Below are 15,994 nucleotides of genomic sequence, written 5' to 3'. Positions count from 1 at the left end.
TACTTTTAATGTGGAGAAATGGAAGTTTAGTGCCTTGTATTGACAAGCCCAGTCCTTTTCACTCATGTTTACGGAGGCAAGTCATCTCCAAGATAGCTGATGTGCTTGCAAAACTACACTCTACTTTAAAATTTTCTCCTTAAATGTGCCTCAAGTATGTTTTCCTCGAATTAAGTCACTTTTGTTGATCGTTAGGACATTTGTATTATTGAAAAGAACTCCAGTTTAACCATGCTGTAAATCTGAGTCATGTTATCCTGCTAAAATATGTATTTACAACCCTGATTCCAAAAAAGTCGGGGCGCTGTGCAAAATGTGAATAAAAATAGAATGCAATGATTTGCAAACCTCATAAACCCATATTTTATTCACAATAGAACATAAACAACACGTCAGATGTTGAAACTGAGACATTTTACCTTTTTCACTTTATGATGCTCCAGATGTTTTCTATTGGTGAGAGGTTCAGCACCCAAAATCTTCCATTGTGAAGCCATGTTGTTGTAATAGATGTGGTATGTGGTTAAAGCTGTATCATGCAAAGAAGAAGCCACATATAAACACAACCCAGAATGCCGCTGTCTTATGTTGGCCATTTAAAGAGGACTGAGGCAAAATGGAAAACTGTTCTGTGGTCAGATGAGCCAAAATTTGAAATTTGTCTTGGAAACCACAGATGCCGTGCCCTGCAGATCAAAGCAAAGAGGGACCATCCAGCTTGTTATCCTGGCACAGTTTAAAAGGCTGCATCTCTGATGGTATGGGTTGGATTAGTTCCTAAGGCAGCCATCCCCAAATTGCAGCCCGCAGGCCAGATCCAGCCCACCAGACGAAATTGCCTGGCCCACATTAAAGCATGTCAGAACATTATATAGAGATAAAGGCCGCAGTATAAAGTGCACTTGCCAGCTCATGCCATGCAGTAGACTTGATCCCTGACACTCCCTTTACATGCTTAAGAGCTCTTTGAGTATTCACTGCTCTCACACCAGCTAAAAAACAATGTAAGGCACAGATGTTCTGCAACCACTCCAAACAAAGGACAGCACGTCCAGCATGAAAAGGCGCAAAGTTGGCAAGGGAAAATCATCAGTTTAAATCTGACTGGACTGAGCAGTTTTGTTTTGAAGCAGCATTTCAGAGCCCTATATGCTTCCCCCTAATCCCAGTTTATTTGCACCGTAGGCAGCTGTGAATATTCACAGACTGCAAATGTAAAATCCACATGGTGGAACTTAACATTAAATTGTATTGTGGGCTAATATTGACTAGTCAACTTTAAGCAAAAAGAGTCATCACACAGCAGAAAAGTCGACTAGTCAACTAGTCTATGCAGTCCCTATTTGTAATTAGAGAAGAAACATATCTGCACAAATCCAAAACATTTTAATGGTGTCATGGGTGAGAAAAATTTGTCTGGCTTTCTGTCCTTGAAACATTTTGGCCCATGGTGTGGGCAGCTTACACATCTGGAAAGGAACTATCAATGCTTGAAAGCAGATGGGAGTTTTAGAGCAACATGTGCTCCCATCCAGACAACTTTCAGGGAAGGCCTTGACTATTTCAGCAAGACAATGCTAAACCACATACCACATCAGTCACAACAGCATGGCTTCACAGGAGAAGAGTCCAGGTGCTGAACTGGCCTGCCTGGAGTCCAGAACCTTCACCAGTAGAAAACATTTAAAGCATCATTAAAGGAAAACACTGGCAAGACTCAGCACTGTTGAGCAGCTTGAATCAGACAAGAATGGGACAACATTCCTCTACTCTACTTTGGATTTGAAAGGAAAAGAACATGAAGGTGAAGTGCAAACTTTGCCCAGGTTAGAGGGATGTTGTTGTACCTGTCAGAGGGATTCATGCAGCTGCGTCTTTGTTACAGTCTTCTTCGGGGAAAACTTGTCCAGATTTTTGAAAGAGGAATTCAACCGTGCAAAGAAAAATATGAAGTAGGAGGGCACAGGTAGGACAGGTAGGATGTTATTGTGAGGTAGGGTGCAGAGTTTTGCTTGGATTTCAAGCTTAGTAGAGACTCAGATTAGACTGAGGATTCGGCCTTTGACCATGGCTCAGACTGCTAATCACTCTTCCTTGTATTTATTTTTCTTGTATCTTGAACTCAAATGCTCAATTCTTAACATTCAAACTTAATTTCTTTCTGTGCCGTTTTTTTCCCCCTGTGATTTACAGTGTACTTCTCTGGTAACAACAATACTAGTTTAATTCAGAAATGTGCAGAAATGAGGGAAGCAGAGAAATCAGAGTCTCTTCTATGGAAACATGAACTTTTTTTTTAAATAAAGAAGTCTGATATTAATATTCTGTAGCAATTATGCAAAACGTAAGTGTTCCTGTTCACAGTGAAGGTGTATAATCCATCACTGTGATGGATTACTAAATTACCAGTCTTCAGAGTTGTTTTCTGTGCTGTTTGAGAGTAAATTAACTGAGCAAGCCAGGACTGGTTTTATAAGATGTATTTTGTGGAGCAGTTAACATTAACAGACCTTTAACCCGGACTAATCCCTTTAGAAGTGGAACATCTCCTGAAAGTAGCACATCAAATTAAAGGGACAGTGCTGTAGTTTCTCCATTTGATAGTAGAAAAAGTTTCAGCTTTTGTGTGTCAGCGCCAGGCAATCAGGACTTCAGTATGTGAGTGCTCTTGATTTTCAGGCCTTCAGGGGCCACTGCATTAAAAACAAGCATGATTCTGTACTGGAAATCACTGCATGGGATCAGGAACACTTCCAGAAACACTCATCTGCTAACGTTGCTAAAGACATCCTTATTTGAACTGCTTAATTCAGTCCAGTCCATTTCAGTCCAGTAGTTTTTATTATGGGCCTCATTCAAAATGTTTGGGGTATATGCCAGAGCCCCTTAGAGCAGCGGGACCCCCAGGGGTGGTCTCGGGACACTAAAGGGGGGTCGCAGGATGCTTTCCAAAAAACAAAGCGGAATGCAATGTGATTTAAAGTGGTAAATTTTATCCATTATTGTACAAAATATTGTTAAAATGAGTTAAATCAAAATGAAAGACGAAGATATTATGTGAGATTTATGATTAAATTTAGGTAAAATGTACAAAATTCTTCCTTAAATGTAGATGTATACACTTTAACCACCTCCAGGGGAGGTAGCGGTCCCAGGACCATGAAACTTTTATTTTTGGGGTCATGGGCTGAAAAGTTTAGGAACCCCTGTCTTATAACAGGGGTGTCAAACTCAATGCCCAGGGGCCAAATCCAGCCCGCAAGATTATGTCCTATTTTTGTTATAACTGGCCCACCAGTATGTGGTCTGCACATTTCCTCCAGTATAAAAGTGTAAAATAAACCTTGAAGATTTAAAATATCCTTGTTTAGTCAAAAGATATAAAATAAAGATTAAAATTAACAAGCAAACAATTCAGGAATGTGGGAACATAGATTTATGTATGTTTTCATTTCATATTTAAATTTTGCATCTCATAATTGTAACATAAATTTATGATTTTGTGTTTTTGTTTCATATTTAGACCTTTGCAATTATAATTTTGACTTTTTTTTCTCATATTTTGACCTTCAAGATTCCCAATTTCAAATCTGAAGTCGTATTTCGACTCTTTGAAACTCAAGGTTTTGAATTTTATCTCATGTTTTGACCTTGTTAATTCCCAACTTTGACTTTTAATCCCACATTTTGACGTTTAAGATTCCTAATTTTAAATCGGAAGTCATATTTCGACCTTCGAAACTCATGATTTCGATTTTTTATCTCATATTTTGACCTCTTAAACTCATGGTTTTGAATATTATCTAATGTTTTGACCTAGTCAACTCCTAATTTTGACTTTTGATCCCATATTTTGACTTTTAGACTCACATTTTAACATTTAAAATGTATTTTGACCTTTAAAACTCGTGATTTCCACTTTTTACCTCGTATATTTGCCTTCTAAAAACATTATTTTGACTTATAATTTTGTGTTTTGACCTTTTGACCTCATAAGTTTGGCTTTTTGTCTCAGATTTTGAGCCTTTAAACTTAGGATTTTGACTCTATTTAAATCTCAAAAATAAGTGATAAGTTTTTTTCCCTTAATTAATTACTAGTTAAAATGAGCTTGACAGTTTATGGTTCAATGTTGACTCTGTTAGGAGCTCAGGTCGGACCTAAATTCAGAATCCGACCCCTGCTGTGATTGAGTTTGACACCCCTGCCCTAGAACGTGTGGTATTCACTGGAGCATTGGGTACAGCCCATGCCACGTGCCGGCCCTGCACACCACTAATCTGCAGAGCAATAAGGTGCAAACATAAAAGATGGCAAATGCATGAATGGATGATGAGGTGGGGTTCCTACTTTTAGCAACCCTGAGCTACAAAGGAGTAAGCAGCACCAGCACTACTCAGGAGTCCACCATTGTTACTGTAAACCCTCTAAAGACAGAGACAGTGCTGGATTCAATAGTTTGAAAATATCAGCTGAAATCATGACTATGTAAATGTGGTCATAGTCAGGGTGTGGTTTCTGGATCATCACTGCTGTTATAGAAAAAAGTGGATGTCCCTGGTCAGCTGTTGAGTTTTGAAGTGCATCTATAATGAAGAAAAATATCCAACTTTTTCACACTTTTCTGTCTTTCTGCCTCTCTCTTTCAGTGACTGGGTTTCCATACCCCAGCACAGGAGCAGCTGTGGCCTACAGAGGGGCCCATTTGAGAGGGAGGGGTCGCGCCGTCTACAACACGTTCCGTGCCGCACCTCCTCCTCCACCTATCCCTGCCTACGGAGCGTGAGTGCACACACACACACAAACAAAACAAACCTGAAACAATGCCACATAATCAAATAAACGGCGTATGACAGGTCTGAGAGACCGAAAACATGCTACTGCACAAATCTAATTCATAGAGGCACTCAAACAGCGACACACAAACATATGCATACCCACACATCCACACAGGCAGTAACTGGAGAATGGGGAGTGGAAAACAAAAAGGCCGCCTTCTAATAGAGCAGAAAATTGCTCTTTGATTCCAGAGTGGCCGAATTTGTCTCTCTTTTTTCTAATGTGTCATTCTTTATTCAGCTGTGAATGGACTGCTATGACCTGCCCTGCACACTCCAGTGCACCCGCTTCAGAAAGAGCAGGAGAGCCAGCCAATGTGAAGGGGGGAGGAGGGAGGAGAGAGAGAGGGAGAAGAAACGTCTGAGAGAGAGCGGTGGGGTTAAAAGAAAGAATGAAAACCAGAGAAATGCAGATGGAGACTGAGGGAGTAAAGGCAGGAGGCTTAGAGGAGAATAAGGCACGACTGGTTCACTAAGAGAATGACTGAATTAGTGTTTGATCTGTTTGGTAATGCCAATAAATTCTGCTTTTAGTCATTAATTACACAGCAAAAATCCAAATCTGAAAATGGTTATTTGTCCAATTTCAACCCAAAACATCCTATAACACTTATTTTAATCAACATTTACAGATTAACATTTTATTTCAAGATACAAACACAAGTGAATAGGTCTCAAGTGATTGTAGTACAAAGACACCTGTAGCATTCCTGGCTACCATTACACCATGAAGACAACAGAACACCCCAGGGAACTCTGAGAAAAGCTTACTGAAAAGTATAAGAAATAGAAGGAATATGTCACATGTGTAAATCTGCCTAGACCAGACCTCACAAACTGAGCGAGTGTATAAGAAGGAGACTAGTGAGAGAGACCACCAGGACACCTATGACTACTCTGAAGGAGCTCCAAGCTTCAGCAGCTGAGATGGGAGAGACTCTGCAGACAACAACTGTTGGCCTGGGTTCTTCACTAGTCAAAGCTTTATTGGAGAGTGGCAAAGAGAAAGACACCGTTGAAGAAAACTCAGATTCAATCTGGACTAGAGTTCACCAGAAGGCATGTGGGAGACTCCATGGTCAAGTGGGAGAAAGTTCTTTGGTCTGATGAGGCCAAAATGGTGCTTTATGGCTACCAGACAAGACACCAAACACACCATCGACATTGTGAAGCACAGTGGTGGCAGTATCATGCTGTGGGGATGCTTCTCAGCATTCAGCCCTGTAGGGCTTGTAAAAGTATAGCGTAAAATGCAGCAAAATATAGGAACATTTTGGAGGACAATCTTTTTCAGCCTGCAAGAAAACTACAACTTGGGAGAAGATTTATTTTCCAGCAAGATGATGACCCGGAGCATACAGCCAAAGCTACACAGAAATGTTCTGGATTGGCCGAGTCAAAGCCAAGACCTCAATCCAACAGAGAATTTGTGGCTGAAAAAAAAAAAAAACAGTTTTGTGAAGAAGAATGGAGTAAAATTGTCCAGATCTATAAGCCTGATTAAGACTTATCCACACAGACTCAGTGCTGTGATTGCAGCCAAAGGTGCATCTTCTAAATACTGACTTGAAGGGGTTAAATATTTACGCAGTCACTTATTTTACAGTACACATTTTTATGTAATTGACATTACTTTGTAGACTTTCACTTTGACATTAAAGAGATTTTTGTAAAAACAAAAATATCTAATGAGAAGAAAACAGTGGTTTACTGTTGAGCAAATGTGTCTTAAAAAGAGCATTTTTATTTCATACAGTCTTCAGTTCAAAACTAGAAGAGAAGTAGAAGAGGTGGAGGGAGCTGAGTAGAGTTTCCTGGCAATCATTCAGCATACTGAATCTTTCTTATTACCTGCAAATCAGGCTTTTTTCTTTATTATTCTTGAAATAAAGTATTTTTCTACACATGCCAGTCAAATGTGGACTCAAATAATTTAATAAGATGTTTTTTTACTAGAAATTAGTCAAGTGCACTTGGTAATATTTGTGTTTCTGCACCCCTGTAACTGCAGCAGTAAACTTCTACTGTCCACATCCATTTGTCTGGGCTTATGTCAATAGTTCTAAATGAAAAATGTTATTTTTCCAAGAATTGAAGTCACTAAAATTCAGGAAAATAAGAAGGAAAGAATCCAACACGTGTTCACAGTGCTGTGTTTGTGTTTGCACACTGTATCAGCGATTTGAAGAAATTCCACCCTCACAATGTCAGAACAGAATATGTATACTAAACTTGTATTAATGTTTTTGCATGATTTAATGTTGCATCATAAAAGTCTTTAATGTTTTATTTCCTGTTTCAACAGTGTGGTCTACCAGGATGGCTTCTATGGAGCAGAAATATACGTAAGTCAGAATGTTGTCAGTTTAATTCAACCATTAGAGTGTCTTTGGCATTTAAAGCTCTTCTTATAGTCAGTTGTTTTATTTATCTGCAAATATGTTGAGCATGTTCCCGATTCATTCGTCTGTCTCTCCACAGGGAGGATATGCAGCTTACAGATATGCCCAGCCAGCTGGTACCACCGCAGCTGCGTACAGTGACAGGTAGGTTAGCTACAGTGGCATTTTACAGAAACACAACTGACTAAATGACCCCCAGACATAACCAAACGTTTTATAACAATGAGTACAGAAACATATTTTCAGTCTCTTCATCTTCTCGGACCATTTCAAATATTTGCAATCACATGGTCAACGCTCAGTCCCATATAATCTGGGATTGCAATTAAAATAAATCACCGGCTACTGTGGCTGGTAGTTTTCCCACATTTACAAACATCTCAGCCCTTTTCATCAGCTGCTGTTTTGTTGTTAGGAAATCAGGAATAAATTGTCTTTGGTTTGCAACAATTTACTCAAACTAGATTTACGACACCATGAATCTAATCATATTTGCTTCATCCATCATAGTACCTCTGGGACCCTCTGACCAACAGACAACCTGTGGCTAGTGCCACATGAACGGTGGCACAATGGTGACGAGATTATCAATCTTCAGTCCTTGTATTGTGTTGTATTCTTGTTCCTTCTGGGGTCAGTCTAACCTTGGAAGGCAAATGAATTGTCCAGATTCCATGTCTGCCATCAGGCGAGTCCATCTTGTAAAGTTCCAGTCTGAAACTATTGTGCCGGACTGGATCAATTAGCAGCATTAGAGTTTGAAGAAGCGGTGGCTACAGGTGGGGTTTAGCTGAACTGGTTTAGCCGGTAGCAATGGCTGCCGCCAGTGTAGCTTTTGCTCTAATGTAGCTACAGTATACTGGCAGTTTTACCAGATTTTGAAAAAGGTGCAAAGTGTTTCTTGATAGTTGTGTTTTTGCTTTTCTCCCAACCGGCCATGGCATGAGTGATCCGCCAACTAGCTCCACAATCGATGAACAAGGACAGCGCCTACCTGCCCAGCTCATGTTAATGTCAGAGCTGCTCATGACTACAGCCTCATTTTCTTGTTCGTCTGATTGACGCTTAATGAATGTGTACGACAGCTATGTGTGATCACACTCTGAGATCTCTTTGAAGGGTCACAAACCCTTTTTATGGAAGGTGTCCCTGATGAATAGGAAATATATCCATGTCGTTGATATTTAAAACTGTCTTTGGAACATGGCTTTAGAGGTTTTCCACCTCAAGATTAATTTTTGTTTATCCATTGTGCCATGTCACCTTTGTGACTCTCTGACTAACTGATGACCTGTGGTCCTGGCTACTGTAATGCTTATATGGTGATCCATCCATCCATCCATCCATTTTCTATACCGCTTATCTCATTTGGGGTCGTGGGGAGCTGGAGCGTATCCCAGCTGTCATTGGGCGAGAGGCGGTACACCCTGGACTGGTTGCCACCCAGTGGATATGGTGATGAGATTTAAAATTAGGTGTTAAACATTATGTTGCTTTATGAAACTCAGCAGGTATCTCAAGCAGAGCAGAGCTAGTGATGTGGCATTTATGAATGAGCTGGTTCAAAGAGCTGAATCCTTTATGTGATCCTGATCCTGTTTGAGAGCAGTTATTTTGTTATTGATTGGAATAACAGGGATGATCTTTTCCCACAACCACAGACACACTTTGCACCAAGGACTCATGTTTATTAATGTTTTATACCTGGGGGGTCATACAGCCCAGCCAGGGAAGAGGTTTTATCAGGCCTGCAAGGTGACTGAATATTTAAAAAGTGCTCACATTATATTTTCATCAGTTCAATCAATCAGTCTTTACTTGTCAAGTTCTAATTAAACTTTAAGTGCGATCAGAGTAAAATAGCAGCAAAAAATATGAACAGTTTATCAAAACACTGCCAAATTTGGCTGATCTAAGGAAGCCAAAACGTGACAAAATGGAGATTTGCATGGGAGTCGAAAGAGCCACTAAAAGAGTCAGAATTCCCCTCATTAAGCAGATTGGATTGCCGCTCCTTGCACGCAGTAGAGGCAAACATGATGCATGCTGTGGATTCAGGAAGATTGAAGAGAACAGGAGTGATTCACTCCTATGTGACTGGTACACGCATGTGGAATGAAACACCCTGGAAAAAAATTCACATTCAAAGCATTGTAGGTAATGTCATCGTTAAAGGAACAACTAAAGATGAGGCTTTTACTTTGAAAAGCAAACCAGAAGTTTCTCTTTACTCCACGTTTTAATTTTAATGCACATTGCATATTGGCCGGGGGGTACGGTAAATCAGTCTTTGGCATGTTCAAGTACAACACTGGTGCTCATGGGAGTTTATTTACCTCCTTAGATGACTGCCATTAAAAATTGCATGAAAAAATTCAACCAGCAAAAGTGCCAAGAGGTAGTCACTGCATTGCAAAACAAGTAAAATCCACCAACAATTTGCAGGTTTGCAGCTGCCAGCATATATGATGGATTTAAAGCATGCATCTCTCATTTTTTCAAAATAAGAGCACCCTATAATTCAGAGAGATAAACATGTCCACAGGGAGCTCAGAGAGCCAGGTGATCTGATGTAAAATAACACAGGTATTTTAGCAATACCACACCATGCTAGCCTGGATTGGATAAACAACATTGGAGAAGCAGGACTACAAAGAACTCCACAGGATGTATCACCCTGTCACAGATCTTTGGGACTGTATGTGTACACAGAGCAGCAGACAGCAGAGGTGGAAGAGAGCAGTTTAATCCACTCCATCTTTCAGTTGTCACTCCCTCACCTCTGATCCCTGAACCTCTGGGGCTTTGTACCTCACCTCGCCTGCCCCCGTCTGCCCGGGAACGCTGCTCTGCTCCCTGTGCAGCTGTCCTCGGGCCTCTGGGAGTCTGCAGTTTGCCACCGAGTCCTTCAAGTCGAAAGTGATATGTGTTAATAGGAAGATGTGCATGTGCAGCTGTTGCTTGCACCTGCTACCGCTGCTGTCGAGATGTGCGTGTACGACGGTGCTCGGGGAGCTAATCTTAGGGAGATTGAGCATCCCAGGCTGATAAGAAACAGCCACAGCAGGAGCCTGTAGGCCTCCGATAATGTAAGATTTATCAGAGGTGAGGAGCGAGCGGCGGGCACGGGTGAGTTATGAACAGAGCAGAGGAGAAGAGCGGAGCAGGTGAGGGGGCACGTCTCTCTCTACAAGACTTATTTCATTCACCTTCTTTTTCTCTCCTCCCCGTTCCTCACTTTCGCCGTTATTCGTTTCTCCTGGCCGATGTGCTGTATATCCCTCTCCTCTCCTGTCATCTTTTACACTGTGTCTCTCTCTTTCTACTTTTTAAGCTCCCCTGATTTAAAGGGAAGCCTGGGCAGTGAGGTGCAGTTGAGAGGAGACGGGGCAGAGGCTGGGAGGAGAGGTGGAGGAGTTTTATTTATTGTGGGATAACAGCGGTTCTTACAGTGAGTGAGTGGGCTGAGGACTGAGACTCTCTGTTAGGAGTTCAAGAACAGTTATACCCAGAAATGCACGGACACAGAAACTACACTTTTACACCAGCTGAGAGGACGCAACAAAGCAACCTTGTTAATGGAGTTTTAGGGGAAGAATGTTGTCCCATTCTTGTCTGAAGAAGGGTTCTAGCTGTTCATCAGTCCTGGGTCTTCTTTGCCAGATATTTCTTTTATTTAAATGTAGCATTTTTACTATTGGCCTATTGGTCTGGACTGATGAAGGCCACTTCAGCACTAAGACTCTGGTACTGTGATGCCATGCTGTTGTGATGGATGCAGGGTGTGGTTTAAGACTTTTCCTCCTGAAAGAGACGATGTCTGGATCACAGTGATCATTTCCTGGTGAGCCAGGGGCCATATCAGACCCCCCCAAAGCTCCCTACGGGCCCCTAAAAGAATATCAAATTCAGAAAATGTGTGGTTTTAAAGGCATCATTTGTCTTTCTCTCTATAGCAGGGGTCATCAACTACATTTATACTGGGGCCAGGTTTTTCCTAAACAGGCGCTTGGGGGGCCGAACTTTCAAATACACTAAAGAATTTTTTTCAAACAGTCTAATTAACATAGTTTTATATATTTATTTGTATTTTCTTTCAAATGGATGCCTTTTTTGGGCTCCAACAGTGAGCCTAGGCCTTATATCACAGCCAGCCACTAGGGGGCGACTGAGATATTTTAGCCAAATATTTCAGCAAGCAGGAAAATTACACTCCCAAAACAACTGAAGTCAAAAGTTTGCATAGAAAGCAGCAGTTTAAATCAAGAATGAATGGATAAATGCGTGTTTAACATGAATTACATTAGCTAATAATGGCTTACAGGTGGATCTCCCAAAAATGAAGTAAAACATAAAGTCATTCCTGATTAAAATGTCCCAATCTCAGTTGTTTTTGGAGTTGTTTTAATAGCTTTAGGGAGTTTGTTTAGAAAGTAATAAAACCAAAATAAAAAAACATTCCCAAAATACCACATTTTTCCTCTTGAAATTTGCCTCTACACATATTTTGAGTTTGATAATGTTCTGAGGGCCAGCTAGGAAGATATGGGGGGCCTGATGTGGCCCCCGGGCCTCCAGTTGACGATCACTGCTCTATAGCTATGAAATAAGCATCCAAAGCGAGCTGGATGGTCTCTTTCCTCTTTTGTCTGCAGAGACTGTGGTTTCAAAAAGGATTACAAAATTTCATTCATTTGACCTCAGAACAGTTTTCCAGTTTTAAATGGGCTTTGGCCTAGAGCAGTGGTTCTCAACTGGTGTAGCCTCAGGATCCACCAAAATCTTTAACGACGAACTGCGACCCAAATTTCCAAAAAATTTTTAACAATGCACATTTTATTAAATAAAAATATAGCACTTAAAATCTTGGAACAGAATTTATGACAGGAAGAAGAGACAGGACAAAACTCATGTTTTAAACCCACAATATCAATTACATTTTAGCCAATTTTCCAGGGATCCTGCGTTTTTTTTTGGTTTTTTTTTTGTTTTTTTAAAGATGTATTTTTTGGGCTTTTTAGTGCCTTTATTCAACAGAAGAGGAAAGTGGATAGTCAGAAATGGGACAAGACTTTGAACCCCAGCTGTCCACATGCACGGGTAGTGCCTTAGACCGCTAGGCCATCTGTGCACACCTTAAAGCTGCGCTTTCATTACAAAAAGGAGAAATAAGTTTGAATATTAAAAACAGATCAAAATAAATGGTATGGTTGCATGTTCTTCATAGACTTTTGCCACCATTTCTTTCCAGACATATATTCAAGACCCACTGAAAACTGCTCCACAACCCACTTTTCGGTCCCGTCCCACCAGCTGAGAACCTCTGGCCTAGAGAATACAGTTTACCAGGGATCGCTTACATGTGACCCATTTTTACCGAAATCCCCCTGTCAGCCATCATTAATAAATATGATGCATGATAATCACTCTCGGAGAGTGCAGTTTTCCCTGCCTGAGATAAGCAAAATATGAGTTTCTTCTTGCACGTGTTTCTCACCAATCAGGACACAGCATAGTAGTGTCAAACCAAGAGATGGACAACATGGCAGCCCCAGAAATATGAAGCTAAAATATCTCACTCGCGGCTGGCTGCAGTAAAGGCAGTAGGGACTGATCTCGTAGGTAATGCCTGAAAACTGAAGAAAATAAGAAAACTGTAGGTTAAGTAGGCCAAATATGTATGCAATTTGGTTCATTTGAAAGTCTGGCCCCCACAGGGTCTGTCAAAACAAAATCAGGCCCATGTGCAAATGTAGTTGAAACCTCTATCTACTTTTCAGCACTGATCGGTCCTTTCCAGATTTGTAATCTGCAATAGGCACTAATGCAACCCCATACCATCAGAGATGACTTTTAACTGTGTTGGTAACAAGCTGGATGATCCCTCTCCGCTTTAGTCAGCAGGACACGGTGCCGGTGGTTTCCAAAAAGGATTTACAAAATTTGGATTCTTCTGACCACAGAACAGTTTTCCATGTTGCCTTAGTCTGTTTTAAATGAGCTTTGGCATTTCCGGATCATGTTCACATCAATGATACAGCTTTAATTTTCAGTCATGGACGGCACAGTAAACTGTGTTCCTGAGCCCATGCAGTGATTTCTAGTACAGAATCATGCCTGTTCTTAATGCAGGCTTGAGACCACCAGCATCCAATACTGACTTCCAGCCTTGCCTCTTGGACAAGATTTCTCTGTAGATGGTGGGATATTCAAAGCCTTTGCAATTTTATGTTTTATGAACATTTTTCATGGCAGCAACACATCTCAAAAAAGTAGGGACAAGGTAACAAAAGGCTGGAAAAATAAAATGGTACTAGAGGAAAAACTGCTCGAGGAGTATTTTGCAACCTATTAGGTTAATTTACAATTGGTCAGTAACATGACTGGGTATAAGACAGACACCAATCTGCAAAAAATTGTGGAGCAATTAACAAAAAAAGTGTACTCAACGTAAAACTTAGAGGACTTTGAATATCCCACCATCTACGGTGCATAGTATCATCAAAAGATTCAGAGAATCTGGAGAAATCTCAGTGAACATGGGAGAAGTCTGAAGGTCAATATTCGATTGGATCATCATCTTCAGGCCCTTAGGCAGCCCTGCAATAAAAACAGGCCTGATTCTGTGCTGGATATCGCTGCATGGGTGCAGGAACACTTCCAGAAATCATGTCTGTCCACATAGTTGGCCGTGCCATCCACAAATGACAGTTAAAGAAGAAGCCATATCCAGAAAAGTTTGCATCTTCTCTCTCATTTGAAATGGACTGAGGCAACATGGAAAACTGTTCTGTGGTCAGATGAATGGGTCTGCACGGTGGCGCAGGGGTTAGCACTGCAGGGAGTAGGCAGTATAGAAAATGGGTGGATGGGTCAGATAAATCAAAATTGCTAAAAATTTGAGATTTGACAATCATTGCATTCCCTTTTTATTTACATTTTACACAGCGCCCCAACTTTTTTGCTATTGGGTTTATAAATAGAAGGCTGACATACAACTAAAGGTTAGCATTGTCATTTAAAAAGTGATCAATCACTGACGATAAAAAGACATCCTGCACCCTCAAACCTCTCACCCTGCCTCTCCCTCCGCTCCTCCATGCCTGCGTCAACACTATCCTGTCCTCAGGTCTCCCTCAGTGACACATTGTCTAACACGTACAAGTGTACCCATGCAGCTGCTTATCTTTGCCCTCCAGACCTATGCTGGCTTCCTTTACTTTTTTAGAGGAGAATAAACAAACAAGACAGGAAGAGAGGTATAAATAAAGCAGTCTGGTGGCATCAGGGAAAGGGGAATGGATGGTGGAATAAGAAAAAGGAGGAGCGTTCAGGGTGGGGATTAGTTCCGAGCCAATGCTGGTGAAAAGACTTGAAATAAGCCTCAGGAGACAGACAGAGAGAGATACAGGAGAGATGGCAGAGAGAAGGGACGTACTGTAGAGGGAGGACCGCGTACATACAAGAAATCGTCTCTACAGAGGCTATTTTTACTTCTCCCTGGTCCGTCCTCAGAAGAAGAATTGTAATAATTTATCTCTTTGCTCATAATCGTATTTTTCCCACCCATCAGCCATCCACTGCTCCCATCACTCTGCCCGTTTCTTTTCTTATCTTTTATCGCAATCCTTCCCCATCATCTGGAAGATAAAACACTCGTCCTCTTTTTCTAATAAATTGAAACAGGTAAAACAAATCATTGCAATCACACACTCTTACCTTTACAGCGTACATTTATAGCCAGACATCGATTGCATTTTCATCCGATAGGCCTGTCCTTAGCGTGAGTGAGAGGGGGAAATGATTATAGATCTCTCCTCTGGACCCCAGTTAAAATCGACGACCCAGTACCTTATGTGTCTCATGCATACTCATTGTGGCTGGTCAGCCCTCCCTATCCATTATCAAATCTATTCAATCAAAGCCAGCAGGCTCCAGGTTTATGTCTGCTGGTTCTAGTTTGTAAAGGGGAAACAATTAACAGTATTTCCCAGCTGATTAAATCCCTCTTTGATTTGTACTGGTTCAAAGAGTTTTATGTTTGGGGAGTAAGTCAAAATGTCATCCTGATTGTGGATCTACGGCCTCATATAGACAGACGTCCTGCAGAGATGTCCAAACCTCTTAGGACATCCATAGCAGGTTCTAAATACAGAGGAGATAAGGCCCAATGAGGTGACCGTTATCAGGAGCTAATGGATGGCGTAGAGGCCAGAAAGGGGGGACGGTTGCCTCCCCAAAATGATCCCTGCATAAAGAAAAAGACAATTTCTTTGTTTTATGTGATTCCAAGAATTTCTACATGCACTGACTCTCTTTTCCATGTGGTTCTTAACCATGGAACCATGGAATAACCATTTAATTGGTAATTAACCATTTAATTGGTTATTAACAAGAGCTGATAGTAGTAAATCAATCAGTTCCATTTGTAATTAACCCTCTGAGATCAACGCTGTCATATACTGCAGGTCTTTTTATCAATTTTTTCATTTGTTCCTGCTGGTAGCAGCTAACGATGTTAGCATTGTCTGTTTTGTATCCCACAATGCATTGTGACTGGGCTGTGACAACCACTGGCTGGCTATTCTGTCATACTGTTCTCTCAGAGGCCTCGCCTCAGTGCAAAACACATGAAGCCCGTTTAGAATTTGCAAAATACTCCAAATGAAAGTCAAATGGGCTTTAATTTGGGCTTGCATCGAGCCACGCTGCCGTAAGCCTTTATCAGTGGAGGGCTGCGGTGATGTTTGTCCC

The 15,994-nt window shown here is 41.1% G+C and overlaps 1 protein-coding gene across 1 annotated transcript in view; it reads left to right on the top strand.

Annotated features, from left to right (window-relative positions):
- Positions 1-15,994, top strand: part of LOC121528491 (RNA binding protein fox-1 homolog 3-like) — a 464,058-nt gene that overhangs the window by 440,491 nt on the left and 7,573 nt on the right. Inside the window, exons 10-13 of the mRNA XM_041815974.1 lie at positions 4,650-4,782; positions 7,144-7,183; positions 7,320-7,383; positions 10,079-10,166. Coding sequence (XP_041671908.1) covers positions 4,650-4,782; positions 7,144-7,183; positions 7,320-7,383; positions 10,079-10,166 — 325 coding nt within the window. The remainder of the gene's footprint in view (positions 1-4,649; positions 4,783-7,143; positions 7,184-7,319; positions 7,384-10,078; positions 10,167-15,994) is intronic.

The sequence above is a fragment of the Cheilinus undulatus genome, linkage group 20 (genome assembly GCF_018320785.1).
Source record: "Cheilinus undulatus linkage group 20, ASM1832078v1, whole genome shotgun sequence".
In the NCBI taxonomy this organism is placed as follows: Eukaryota; Metazoa; Chordata; class Actinopteri; order Labriformes; family Labridae; genus Cheilinus; species Cheilinus undulatus.
The sequence above is the reverse complement of the archived record's forward strand: the minus strand, read 5'-3'. Positions and strand labels throughout refer to the sequence as shown.